This window comes from Ochotona princeps, chromosome 21, assembly GCF_030435755.1.
Source record: "Ochotona princeps isolate mOchPri1 chromosome 21, mOchPri1.hap1, whole genome shotgun sequence".
Classification (NCBI taxonomy): Eukaryota; Metazoa; Chordata; class Mammalia; order Lagomorpha; family Ochotonidae; genus Ochotona; species Ochotona princeps.
This window is the reverse complement of record NC_080852.1, coordinates 7,775,652-7,789,791: the sequence shown is the minus strand read 5'-3', so window position 1 is coordinate 7,789,791 and position 14,140 is coordinate 7,775,652. Positions and strand designations below refer to the sequence as shown.

The window sequence follows — 14,140 nt, the reverse complement described above, 5'->3', positions numbered from 1 at the left end:
GGATGCAGCCAGCTCCAGGGATGTAGGTAAGAGAGACTGCAGGAACCCGGCACGCTGGTGGTGCTGTCGAGGGATTCTTCCCAATTAGAATGTTGGCAGGAATCATCTTCAAAATCACAGGAGACTGAGTCTCATGCAACGAAGGCAGCTATCGTGCCAGGTGGGGATTACTGCAGAGGAAAGCGCATCCAGGGTTTGAACCACACATTTATTTCAGCCATTTATGTAGTTATCTGTTTTTTTCTTTTTAAGGATTTATTTACGTATTTATTTATTTTTATTGGAAAGTCAGGTTTACAGAGAGAAGAAGAGACATAGAGGAAGATCTTCCATTCACTGATTCACTTCCCAAGTGACTGCAATGGCCAGAGCTGAGCCAATCTGAAACCAAGACCCAGGAGCTTCTTCCGGATCTCCCATGCAGGCACAGGATCCCAAGGCTTTGGGCTGTCCTTGACTGCTTTCCCAGGCCGCAGGCAGGGAGCTGGATGGGAAGCGGGACCACCGTGACATGAACCAGTGCTCAAATGGGATCCTGGCATGTGCAAGGTGAGGATGTTAGCCGCTAGGCTACTGCGCTGGGCCATTTTTGTGAATTTGAAAGGCAGTGTTACAGAGAGGCAAAGGCAGAGAGGGAAGAGATCTTCCATTCACTGATTCTCTCCAAATGACTGTAACGGTCATGGCTGGGCCAGGCCAAAGGCAGGAGCCAGGAGCTTCATCTGGGTCTCCTCTGTGAGTGTAGAGGTTCAAGCACTTGGGGCTTCTTCCACTGTTTTTCCCAGGCACGTTAGTCTTGGTGCTGTATCAGAAGTAGAGCAGCCAGAGCACAAACTGGCACCCATATGGGAAGCTGATGTTACAGATGGTGGCTTTACCTACTACACCACAGCATTTTTTGTTTTGTTTTAAGATTATTTCTTTTAATTGGAGAAGCAGATTTACAGAGAAGGGGGTGAGACAGAAAGATCTCTCTGCTGGTTCACTCCCCAAGTGACCACAACAGTTGGAACTGAACCAATCTAAAGCCAGGAGCCAGGCACTTCCTTCAGGTATCCCACACGGATGCAGGGGCCCAAGATTTTGGACCATCCTCTGCTGCTTTCCCAGGTCCCAGGTCCCAAGCAGGGAGCTAGATGGGAAGTGGAGCATCTGGGACATGAATCAGTGCCATATGGGATCCCGGCACTTGCAAGGCGACAATTTACCGAGCCATTCTGCTGGGCCCACCACAGTGGTTTTTAAAGATTTGTTTATTTGAAAGGTAGCATGGCAGAGAGAGGGAAGATAGAAGTAAGACAGAGCGAGAGCGAGAGATTTTCTCTCTGCTGGTTCATTACCCAGATGCCACTGCCAAGGCCAGGTTGAAAACAGGAGCCAGGAGCTTCATCAGCTCTCCCACATGGGTGGCAAGGGTCCAGGGCTGCTTTCCCCAAGTGCATGAGCAGGGAGCTAAATTGGGAGCAGAGCAGCCAGATTCAAACCAGTATCCCAGTATGGGATGCCAGCGTCACAAGTAGCAGCTTCACCCAACTGCAGCACAATGACAGCCCTGCTTTTCCTTCGAACAAGTGTCATCTGCAGTGTTGTGTGAGATTCAAAGTCGAAAGAAAGCATCTTAGCTCCAGTAGAGAGAAAGGACTAGCAGAGAGCTGTGAGCAGTTTAAGACTGTTCGGGGATGTTCCAGACAACATCCCTACATCCAGGGAGGCCAGGTCAGCTCCCAGAGGAAGCGGCACTGCAAAGGGTAGAGCAAATGGAAACACACACACTGGAAGGAAGAGGGTAGAGAAAGAAACGCAGGGAACCAACTCAATACCCATGCAGCTGTGTGGTGCAGGTGCGGTTCTGCAGGAGATGCCAGGATGCAACGGGGCTGCTTCTTGTGGTCCCACCAGACTGCCAGTGAATCCTTCCCCCAGGCTCTCAAGCCACGCAGCTGGGCCTGCTGACTGCTCCTCTGACAGCTCATCCCAGGAGTAGGGGACGGTCTCCCTTCCAAGATTGCAGGCCCAGCCTTGTGCACCTGCAGACCCAGGAGCCATCTCCCCCCAGGGCTGAGGCTGGCTTGTTGGAGGTGAGAGCAGCCGGATCCTTCGTGGAGGTGCATTCTTTTCTCCTGCTGCAGTTTTTCCAAATGTGCCGGCATCCCATGCCAAGCCATCCTTTTCCTGGGAGCTTATCTTCTCGTGACTTTGGAGAGCTGTCGTCCTTATCTGGGAGACAAATGGCCTCCACGGAGCGCTCAGCGCGGCAGAGTCATTTATCTGCCTGACGCGCGTTCCCCTGTTTGTTTTCTGCAGCCTTGAGACGCACATGAGCGGTGTCAATGGAGGATGGCTGTGCCCCAGTCACTTGAGAGACATGAATCAATTTCCCAGCTGCATTTATCACCCGTTGCCTTAAATCAAGTCGAATCAATGCTCCCTTCATTTGGTATGGATTGGAACTATATATAATGCGCTCAGAGCGCAGGTGGGAAAAGGGGCCCATCAACAGCCTCCCACGGCGGATTGGAGGGAGGGGCAGCAGGGAGATGCTGGCCATCTTTGATCTGCTTTCATGGACACTCCTGACCAAATCAGCACCGCCACTGACATTTGCTATTTTTAAAAGATGTATTTTATGTTTTATTGGAAAGTCAGATACATATAGGAAGATCTTTCGTCCACTGATTCACTCTCCAGGTAGCCACAACAGCAGGAGCTGCACCGATCCGAAGCCATGAGCCAGGAGGTTCTTCTGAGTCTCCCAAGGCTTTGGGCCATCCTTGACTACTCTCCCAGGCCACAAGCAGGGAGCTGGATGGGATTAGAACTAGCGCCCATATGGGATCCAGGCACATGCAAGGCGAGGACGTTAGCCGCTAGGCTACCACACTGGGCCCTCTCTCTATTTTTTAACATTTATTTTTATTGGAAAGACAGATTTTTTTAGAGATAAAGAGAGACAGTAGCAGGTCTTTCATTCACTAGTACATTCTCCAGATGGCTGAAATGGCCAGAACTGAGCTGATCCGAAGCCAGGAGCTTCTTGTGAGTCTTCCCCGTGGGTGCAGGGTCCCCAGGAGTTAAGCCATCCTCCACTGCTTTCCCAGGCCATAGGCACGGAGCTGGATGGGAAGTGGAGCAGCTGGGATGTGACCCACGATCCATACGGGGTGCCAGCGCCACAGGGTGCAGGATTAGCCTGTCACCACCACTCCAACCCTCTTATTTTTAGTTTTTTTTTTAAGGTGACATTTGTTGTGTCTCCCTTGACTACAACAATATAGATCAGTTTCTAGTTACCAAAAATGTATGACAAAACCTCCTAAAACCGGTGTCTTAAGATAGTAATTTTATAATGTCTTAGGGATTAGGAAATTTGACCCTCACTCTCCTCCCCTTAATTCTTGGTAATAGAATTTGATCCACACAACCCAAGTGAGCCTTTTCTTAGCAGGTGTGAAAACCGTCTTCCAGCTGTCAGCCCATTTGGAATGTGGTCAAGAGCAGCCCTGTGTCATCTGTAAATTAATATGGTGCCAACGAAAGGCGATACCAGCTTAGCCACTGCACCTGAACCGGCTGGCCCACAGCGAGGCCTGGCACAGTTCTTTGAGGATAATGGGAAAGGAGAGACAGGTCAAGAATAAGGCAGACCTGCACAAGCGGCACTGTGACTCATGGATATTGTTACTATCTCCAGGGCTGCCTGCTCCCTTACGCGTCCCACAGAAGCCAGGAACAGAGCTGGCTCTCCCTACAACGACCCTGTGGAGCTCAGCAGACCCTCCCTCCTTGGCTCTGGGCAGCCAGCCAATTATAATACGTCCCATGTTGGCCCACTACTCCTCCACTTAGTGTTTGGACCTGCAAGAGAAGAAGCCCAAGTTCCGTTTCTGGTGTCCAGATGCAGGGATGGCTTTGGGGTCTCCGTACCCGTCATGGGCCCAGTCCTCGCTCTAGCTCTGGAACCCAACTCTGCGAGTCACTGGACTGGGACTGGGCAGTCGGTGACGTCTCCTCCTTGTGTTTGCCCCACCTTCTCCTTCTCCCATCACTCAGGGTTCTTGGGAAACTCCACTGGTTCTGAGATGCTTAAAGTTGCCTGGCAGATTGCCTAGTTTTTATTACTGTTCATGCAGAGGCCACTCCTTTGGAGGAATTTTGGGGTTACACAGAGTGTTCTTGGCCCACCATCCTCCAAGGTAGAGTCACCAGACAGAATGGAGATTTCACCACCATGAACACAGAGATGGGGAGGGGGCTGCAGTGGGACAGTCTGAAAGGAAGGCCCCCCCCACAGTAATACTCCCGAGGGTCATTGAATGGACTCCCTGGCCATGAGTACCTCCCAGAAAGATGAGCTTTGCTCATGAAAAAAGAATGTTTTCCCAGCTCACGATGTCTCTCTGAAGGTAGAGCTTGGCTAGATCCCAAGTAAGGACAAAGATGGATGAAGAAAGACTCCTGTAACTTTTAACTAGAGTGTCAGAGAAAGATGGATCTTCCATTTATTGGTTCACTCCCCAGATGGCCACAATGGCCAGGACTGGGATAGGCAGGAGAGCCAGGGATACCTTCTAGTCTTCCATGTGTGCTGCTGGCAGTGAACTGTTCTCTTCATGTTTATCAGCGACACTTGTGTGAAATGACTTTAGAACTTGTATTTTAGACTTACCACAAGGAAAGCAAACAGCATAAAAATCAGCTCATTGAAACACAGGGTTCTATATGCCAGAGACAAGAACAAAGACAGGGTGAGGCATTCTGTCACGGGTGCGACCAAGTCGTTCCTATTCCTGATAGCAAACGCAACCACAGGCTCTCAGTCACTTGGCACCTGCTGCCCATCACGCTGCTGTGCACTGCCCTGGTTTCCAGCTGTGGCGCCCTCGGCCCCAGACACCTGCACAGTGGTCTCCAGGTATTCCCCAAGCTCCTCTATCAGAGGTTTGCGCCCTGCAGGAGCCCAGGGTGAGGCAGGCAGCTCCGGCTGGCTAACCTCAGAGTCCTGGATGGCTGGGTCTCCGCAGAGCCCACGACCGGCGAAGAGCAGCGAGCTGCTTTCTTGCAGAAAGGGGCCTTCCAAAGAGTTTTCTGCCGCAGAGGGCTGTCTGAGCTCCTCTCGATCTGAATCAGAGTCTTCTGACCCGGATGACGCAGTGCTGCCTGACTCTGACTCTGACTTGTCCGTCTCGGGGCTGCAAGGCTGTGGCTGCTGCCCGGAAACGGAAGGGACTGCTTCTGAGGCCGTTTCTTCCCTCTGGACAAGTAGTGCTGCTGCTTCTAGCTCTTCCAGTTCTAAGCCCAGCTGGGCCTTTGTAAGGGAGACTTTCTTCAAGGCTTCTGCAACTGCTGCCAACTTTTTAGACCTTAAAGAAACATTTTAAAGAAGAAATATTAGGACTGTTCATTCACTGGCCAGGGGACAACAGGATATGCACTATAAAAAAAAATAACAAAATAACGCTGAAGCCATACTTCACATGGCATACCAGGACAAACCCCTGAACAGATCAAAGACCCATATGTAAAACATAAGCTATTAAAATGTTATGGGGAATCCAAGATTTTTTTTTGTGACCCAACGATGAGCAAGGCCTTGCCAATGCTGATTCAAAACACAGACATCACAAAAGAAAAACATCTGTAACTTAATGTCACACACCAGGGCCATATTCCCTTGAGCTTCAACCCAACAGAAAGGTAGGCAAAAGATACAGGTAGACAATTCTCACAAAAGGAAATACAATGCCTCATGAACACATGAAAACGGGTTCCATTTAGGCAAATAAAAGAATGGCCATATCATATTGAGATACCATTTCCATCTGTCAGTTTGACAAACATCCAGGTATTTGATGGCATTCTGTTAGCAAGGCTGCAGGGGGAAACTGCGTGTTCCTATCCTGTTGCAGGGAGGTGAGACAGTACGGTCTCCGTGAAGGACAGTTTAGCAATAACTTTCAGAATTGAGAATGCACATGCCCTTGAACCAGCAAGTCCGTGGACAGAAATTAAACACATGTAGCACATATGCTCAACTTATTTATGACCACACTGTCTTCAACATCCCCACATGGGAAGCAAACAAACGCCTGGATCTGGGACTAGCTAAGTAAGCCACGGACATCCATTCGGAGGAACAGCCTGCAGCTAGCCATCCAGGAACACGGCTCTCTGGGGGCCGATCCAGACACACTACTTTAACAACCGCCGTAAAACAGGCACATGTGTAGATGCTATCTTTTATGTAAAAGAGAGTGTGTGAGAGAGAGCACAACCCAGGAAAGATCTAAGAACATGCAATTGTTTGTCTGCTTATCAATAAACTTTGCATAGCACCAAAACGCAGTAACTTACGAGGGAGGGTTTGGGTGGGGCCTGAAAATATGGGGGATAATGGAAGACAATGGTGAAAGCGCCTTTTTCATTGCAGTTTGAGTCTATTTCTTTTTTAAGAAGATTTATTTATTTATTTGAAAGAGTTATAAAGATACAGAAGGACAGAGAGAGATCTTCCACCCACTGCTTCACTCCCCTGATAGCTGCAATGGCTGCAGCTGGGCCAGTCTGAAGCCAGGAGCCAGGAGCTTCATCTGGGTCTCCCACATGGTGCAGGAGCCCAGGGATTTGGGCCATCTTCCATTTCTTTCCCGGGGTAGGGGAGGAGGGGGCACCATAAACAGGGAGCTGGATCAGAAATAGAGCAGCCAGGACTTGAATGAGAGCCCACATGGGATGCTGCAACCACAGGTGGCGGCTTTACCCACTATGCCACAGTGCCGGCCCTTGCAGTTTCATTTTTAGCACATCGCTAGCCCAAGCCCCAGTCAGCCTGGAAACTAGTCTACCAGAGGATTTTTCACTGAAGAGAAGTTCTCCCTGACCAGTGTCTTGTGTTAAGCGATAAAGGCTGATGAAGTTGGAAAAGAAGATAATGCCTCTTATATAAATTATGATGTTAGAAATGAAGAGTTAAGGGCCTGGCACGATGGCTTAGTGGCTAAATTCTTGTCTTGCACATACCAGGATCCCATATGGGCGCTGGTTCGTTTGCTGGCTGTTCCACTTCCCTTCCAGCTCCCTGTTTGTGGCCTGGGAAAGCAGTTGAGGACTGCCCAAAGACTTGGGACCCTGCACCCACATGGGAGACTGGGAAGAAGCTCCTGGCTTTATTGGTTCAGTTTTGACCGTTGCAGTCACTTGGGGAGTGAACCAGCGGACAGAAGATCTTTATCTCTGTATCTTCTATCTGTAAATCTACCTTTCCAATAAAAATAAACAAATCTTAAAAAAAAAAAAACAGAATTGAAGAATTCAGAGGTTTATTTCAGTGATCATATATGCAATTTTAACCATATGTTCTCAGGGGGACTTGGAACAATATACAAAGGCTGAAGGTCCATAAACATCACTGCACTCGCTCCCAACCACCAGCCCACGGAGCTATTTCCATATTATCTCTGTGTTACCAATGAGCTGAAGAACATCCAGCTAAGGGGCAATGGAGACTGGCAACCCACACTATGCCAGAACATCTCCTCCTTCGCCCCAGGGCCTCCCCTGGGTGTGAGACCCCTCGCTTCACTTCTTCCCGAGGGCAGCTCTACTCTCAACATCTTCCAATGGCTGACTAACATCTTCAAGGTTAGCACCATAGACTACATCCAATTTTGACTACAGAGGTTCAGAAGGGGGACAGGTGACACCAACTATTTTTAAAATACTCTGAATATGGTTGACATGTGAATTCTCAGGTTGATTTTGTTTGGATTGTAACTGTTGTGCGATAAGATTATACCCTAAATGTCCTTTATAGGAGTATAAACGTGACACTGTAGTACAGCAGGTAAAGCCATTGCTGGTGACACTGATATCTCCTATGTGTGATGGTTTATGTCCTGGGAAAAGCAGCAGCAGATGACCCAAGTGCCTGGGTCCCTGCCACTCACACGGGAGACCCAGGAGCAGCTGCTGACTTGTCTGGGCCAGCCCTGACATTGTGGCCACTTGGGTTCCACATTGTGAACCCACAGATAGATTTCTCTGTCTCTCTCTCTGTAACTCTTTCAAAATAAATATGCCTTTCAAAAAAAGAGTTCCTTGCTGTATTCCAGGCTTTTTTCAGAATGCATTCTCCATATATGACTTATAACTATTTCCCGAGACAGGCAGGAAAAATGCAAGAATAAGCCATTGGGGCGTAAAAAGAACTAGTATTGGTAACCACCTGACATGAATGCTTATCCTCTGGGCAACAGCTTTTCGCTGATCCCCGCCTCCCCTTCCTAAACATTGTTTTTGTATTTATGTATCTGAAAGGCAGACAGACGACAAGACACACACACACACACACACACACACACACACACACACACTTTCCCCATGCTGGTTCAGTTCCCAAATGGCCACAACAGCTGGAGCTGGGGCAGGCTGAAGCTGGGAGCCAAATACTTGAGCCAACACCCACTGCTACTTAGGCACATCGGCAGGAAGCTGAGCTGGATGCAGAGTGGCTGGGACTTGAACTAGGTACTATGATGTATGAGTAGCCCGAGGCACAGCTTAACGTGCTGCGCCACCCTGCTGTCCCTTATCTCTTTTAGCATTATGTTTACAGTGACCAGTTTCTATACAGGATATGAAAAAAAGGAGGAAAAAGAATTATATGCTTATTTTTGATCCTTCAGCATCTAAGCCCATTCATTATATTTCTCCTTATCCCACATTTACCCCTTCAAACTGGCTAGTTTCCTAAATTAATAGTACCGTTCTGATAGGAGCTCAACGTTTACAAAAGAAGCATTCTGAACTACACCCCTGTGAAAGGATACAAAGCAACTACAATTTCCAAATGGCACTGGTGTGAAGTGTGTCCGAGGAATGAAAGCTGGGCTTATTTTTTCATCCAATTATTGTACACAGACCACTTCCCATGAGCATTATTCACAGAAAAAGGAAACCATTCCTTTGGGGAAAATAATTGAGCCATCCAAGAGTGGCCATTTTGTTCTTTGAACCGCAGCCACAATTAGAGCTGGCTCCAGTCTGCTACTTGCCGTAAGACCCAGAGTCCGCCCCTGGATTTGGCCTTCCTGCTTCAGAAAGCAGCTCGTTTCGGGTGGTTAGTGGTTTTTCTCTGTCCTAATCAAGACACTACAGGCTAGTCTATGGGTGGAAAGCTTTGTCAAGGGCATCATCACAATAAGCAGACTCTGAGAAACACCAGGTCTGTTCTGAAAAGCCCAAGAAACATGCGCACTGCACTACCAGCTCCAGCTACTACCTGCATCTTATGTTTCGGTGGAGACCATCTCCCCAAGGAAGATGATCCTATGACTGAGCGAACACACTCGGCACTTAAAGGACTGGACCAGCGGACATGGTGGCACATGGATTCCACGTTTGTTTGCAATGCCTGCTTTGGAGTGCTGGTTTGAATCCCAGCTGTTTCACTTCCAACCCAGCTCGCTCCTAATGGGAAGTCAGCAGATAGTGACCCCCGTGCTTTGGGCTCTTGCCTCCAATGTGGGGAGACCTGTCTGAGGTTCTGGGCTCCTGATCCTGTCCTGGCCACCATCAGCTGTTTGAGAAGCAAACCAGCTCATCTCTGCTGCTCTGCCGTTTAAACAGATAAATAAATAAAAAAAAAAAAGGAGTCATGTCAATTGATCATACCAATGTATGTCTCAGTAACATTATACTCAGAGCAGATTTTGCCTGGCAAGTTGTTAGAAATGGAATCCTAGGGCATGACTTTAAAAGAACCTTTAAACTCTTCCTGTATATGTGAAATAATATTCTATTTTGGAAGGCTTTTCCAAGTTAAGACTGCTGACAAGTTACAGTAAATATAACTACTGGGAAACAGTAATAGCTAACAGTTGGAAGTACGCCCCTTTACCATAGCTAAACTGACACGAAATTTCCTCAATTATTTTACATTTGGTGACTGAGTTTAGAGAAACGAAAAAAAAGAGGAGGGGTAGAGTCCTATTGAAACAGTCAGAAGTGCCAAAGGAACCCTGAAACTTGCGAAGGAAAAATAAATGGGAAACACACATCCGGTTTCTGGGTGCCGAGTTTTGTCTTTAACTATCCATCAACATTTCATCACTTCCTGCAGAGGCAGGTCCACTATAAATCTCAGAGTTCCTGAGTAGGTTTCATTTCCTCTGCCCAAACTTAGCAGACTGGCAGACATGGCACAGTAAGACGAGGGCCAGCAAGTGATAAACACAGAACAGGATTCAAGAAAGATAAACGTTAAGACAGTTCATACTGGATCACGTGCTACACAAGGAGAAGTTGGCCTTTTAACATTACAGGATTCATACGCAAACACATACCTACACAGTATCTCAGGTCTTACTTGGTAGCAAGTGGTACATTGACTTAAAAAAAAAAAAAAACTGGGCAAGAAAGAGAGAAAATACGAAAACCCTCATCCACCAGGTCACTCCCCAAATGCCCACAACAACCAAGACTGGGCCATGTCAAAGTCAGGGCCAAGAGCTCGATACAGCTCTCCCCCACGGGCCACAGGGTCTCAAGCACCGGTGCAGCACCAGGAAGCTGGAATGCGGAGTGGAGCCAGGACACGACCAGGCAATCCAATATGAGATGTGGTCGCTGCACTAAATGCCCACCCCTGGCTGGCTGTTCTCCGAGGGAGCACAGCAGTCACCTGTTCCAGTCCTTCCACCTCACACAGGGAGCTGCCATGACTTGTACTTTATCTTCAAATAAACTTAAAAGTTCCTGTGTCCTAAATTGAAAGAGCTGCATTTGGATAGTAAAACCATAGTTCCAAATCCAAAGGACTGGTCTCTTTCACCTGCTCACCAGAGTGGCTGGTAGGACAGTCACAGAAATTACTTCCTCTTTGAAGAACCCAGGCAAAAATTCCCGTGCTACTCAATTCCAACGGAGACGTTAACTTGACAGTGATGTAATGAGCTTAGGAAAAAGACAATGCAAGCCGAGTGAAGCCAGAAAACAATCAGTGTGAAACTGTTCTTTAAGGGCTTGGCAGTGAGCATTTCCCACAGTCTCTGGTGGGAAATATCTTTCATCTTCTTGAAATGCTGTAAAGTATATCGAGATTAAAAAAAAGAGAGAGAGAGACCTACATGCTCTCTTGTGAACAGTCAATTACAAGTAATTCTATAGTCAGATGAATTAACGCTCTCGGTGCTATTCCAAAAACTGCACAAGTCCTTAAGCAGAGGGTGGAAATAAATGTTCATTAGCCCATTAACACATACATAACACAGCAGATGAGAGATCCAAAAGACTAAAAAAGGGAATAGGATTGTTAATCTCTTTGAACAACACATTCCAATCAGCATGGTACACAGCTGTGATGAAGACTCAGCCCCCTGTGGGTCGTGGCGTGAAGTGACAGCGTTCTCACCACCACCTTGTGTGACGAGTGCTGGAGTGACCCTGACCAGTGCAGAAGCGTGGCACATCCTGTCTGTGCAGCCAGGTGTCTGATGGGACTCCTGTGTGAGCTCTCTCACGGCTGCTAAGCTCATATGCTTGTAATTCACATGCATATTTTCCTCGGTTGCATTACACAGAGGTGTTTATCTTCAAATGATGACCAGCTGGGCAACAGGTGTGCAGTCATACATGCAGGGTTCTGGGCGCACACCTGCACCCAACCACACACATATACGTGTCACATCTACACACACGTGTCACATCCACACACACAGGCACACGCACACACACACCTTTTTAGAGCAGAAGAAATAATCTTAGGTTAAAATAAAACACAAACAACAACAACAAAAAACCTGCCATGGCAGTGCAGTGGTAAGCAGTACTGAAGAGGCCCCTGGTACCTGAAGGAAGGTTTAACCAAATCCAGAGAAGCCCGCAGCTGCCTCCACTGACACCACCTAATGGAAGGGTCGGCTGACAAAGAAGGAAAGGAAGGGCAACATCTGGAACAAGTGCTGGAGAGGAATGTAACCCATCCTGTCGGCAGCTGTTTTCCATTCACGCCAGGCCGGGTCACATGAACAAAGATGGAGACATGGGTCTCGTAAATTGGCCACATTTTCCTCTATGTGGTCCCACCCTCTCCCCTCCCCACACCCACAGCTCAACTGCTTTTGCTGAAGTGTGCTTCAGTGTGGCCCCAAATGCAGGTGTTCAGGGTCCCAGTGCAGGCACCTGGTGCAGTGGTTGATCACTGCCATCGATGAGTGCCTGGTTCAAGTCCAGAGTCCTCCGCTGACGACCCAGCTCCTAGCTGGTGCGTACATTAGGCGGCAGATGACCCAGCTCCTAGCTGGTGCATACATTAGGCGGCAGATGACGGCTCAAGCCCTGCAGTCCCTGGCTGGCCCTGTTACCCAGGTGAGAGATTTGGATGAAGCACCCAGCTCTGGCTTCAGCCTAGCCCAGTCCTTGCTGCTGAGGGCATCTGGGGGTGGAAGACTTGTTTCTTTGCCTGCTAAATAAAACCAAAATCTATATAAAACATGAAGAGTCTCCTGAGACTTGCAACCATTGCAAGGACACACTGTGCCTCACAAGGTCTAAATACTGTGCTGGAATTAGGAGAGATGCAGGTAAGCTCAGCTACTTAGAAGAGGCTGTCGGAACACAGGCGGTGAGGATGTCATGGCCTTTTCTTCCCGCTCAATACTCCAGGACAGCATTTCTGAGAGCGGCAAGAACTTTCAGGAGTCACACGTTGTTTCGACTGAAGGACAGATTCTGACCAGACGTGCGCACGTTAGGCCTAGCCTGGTTCATGGTTTAGCAACTATATATACACCCACCCCTGCTAAGCACCCCTCCCACGCAGGGCGACAATATAAAGCCCCCACTAAGGCCTGGGTACCGATGAGTGCCTTAGGAAGCCTCGGATCTGATAGCTAGACTGGCCAACCGTTCTCAAAGCTACTCTCTTGGAAAAACCAAAGCCAGGAGAGGCCGATTTGATTTGATTTTCTTCTCTATAGAAGAGAAGTCAGAGTTATAGAGAAAGAGGGACAGGGGGAGAAGGGGAGAGAGGGAGGGACAGACATCTTCCATTTGCTGGCTCACTGCCCAGGCAGTTGCAACTGCCAGTGCTGGGCCAACTGTTTTTCCAGGCACATTAGCAGGCAGCTGGATTGGAAGCAGCCAGGACTCAAATAGGTACTTACATGAGATGCCAGTGTCACAGGTAGTGGCTTAAAACTGTTGTGATACAACACCAGTCCAAGGTTGACTTTCTTCATTCCTGCTGATGCTTATACGGTGATGATAGCTTAAGTCCAAGTGCTAGCGGCTTGATGCCTAATACATTATGCTAATGCTAATACATGATGGACTAACTGGGCTGCCTGATCTCAGAATGGGAGCCTCCAAAATTGCAGACTGAAATACAGTTTCTTTCTTCCCAAGTAGATCCTCCCAGATACTTCGGTTGCAATGATGAGAAGCCAACTCACGTTCAAAAATTTTTTAAACTTTAACATCCTTAAGCAACAGCTTCTACTAAATGTAAGAGGAATCTCTAAATACTTTAAATCAACACAACTGATTTCAAAGACAAATATTTAGCCCTTGTACTTCATAGAGCCTTTGGCTCCTTAAAGTGACCAAGGGCAGCATGGTCACCCTGGAACTTGTTAGAAATGCTCTCAGACTTTTGAGCCCCAACCATTTTCACAAACTTGCAGGGAATTCTTATGCACATGGGTGTCTGAGAAATACTGAAGTGATTATGTCCACTGTGTGTCTGTCTGACTCTCACTACTGGGGATGCTCAGATGAGGTCACACACCCAGAGGGAGGGAGTGGTGACAGGCTCTCTCCCCATTCTTGGACAAAGCGTTGCTGTGTCTTCACACATGCTGTTAGGAGCGCCTGCAGCCCTCTTCAACCAGAGTCCAAATACGAACCTCCAGCCAGTATTCACTCACCACTCTTGCGCTGCCTCCAAGGATGCTGGAGTCCTGCTCTGGCAGGTCCCTGGCCCGGGGGTTCCAGTTACAGAAATGTTTCCTCCTGGACCCTGATTCTGCAAAGCTGGGGTTTCTCCCTATTAGCTGTTTTCCTGGGTGAGATCTTCAACTTCTGGAGCAAGTGCTCTGAGGCCAGGGACCAAAGACCTGCCCCTGCTCCTGTTCTATGCATTGAT

At 48.2% G+C, this 14,140-nt stretch overlaps 1 protein-coding gene across 2 annotated transcripts in view; it reads right to left on the bottom strand.

The window, feature by feature from the left end:
• Window positions 1-4,790: 4,790 nt before the first annotated feature.
• Window positions 4,791-14,140, bottom strand: part of SHQ1 (SHQ1, H/ACA ribonucleoprotein assembly factor) — a 95,452-nt gene continuing 86,102 nt past the window's right edge. For both annotated transcript variants that reach the window (XM_058678585.1, XM_058678586.1), the window contains one exon: window positions 4,791-5,360. In XM_058678585.1, coding sequence (XP_058534568.1) covers window positions 4,814-5,360 — 547 coding nt within the window. In that variant the 3' untranslated portion in view covers window positions 4,791-4,813. The remainder of the gene's footprint in view (window positions 5,361-14,140) is intronic.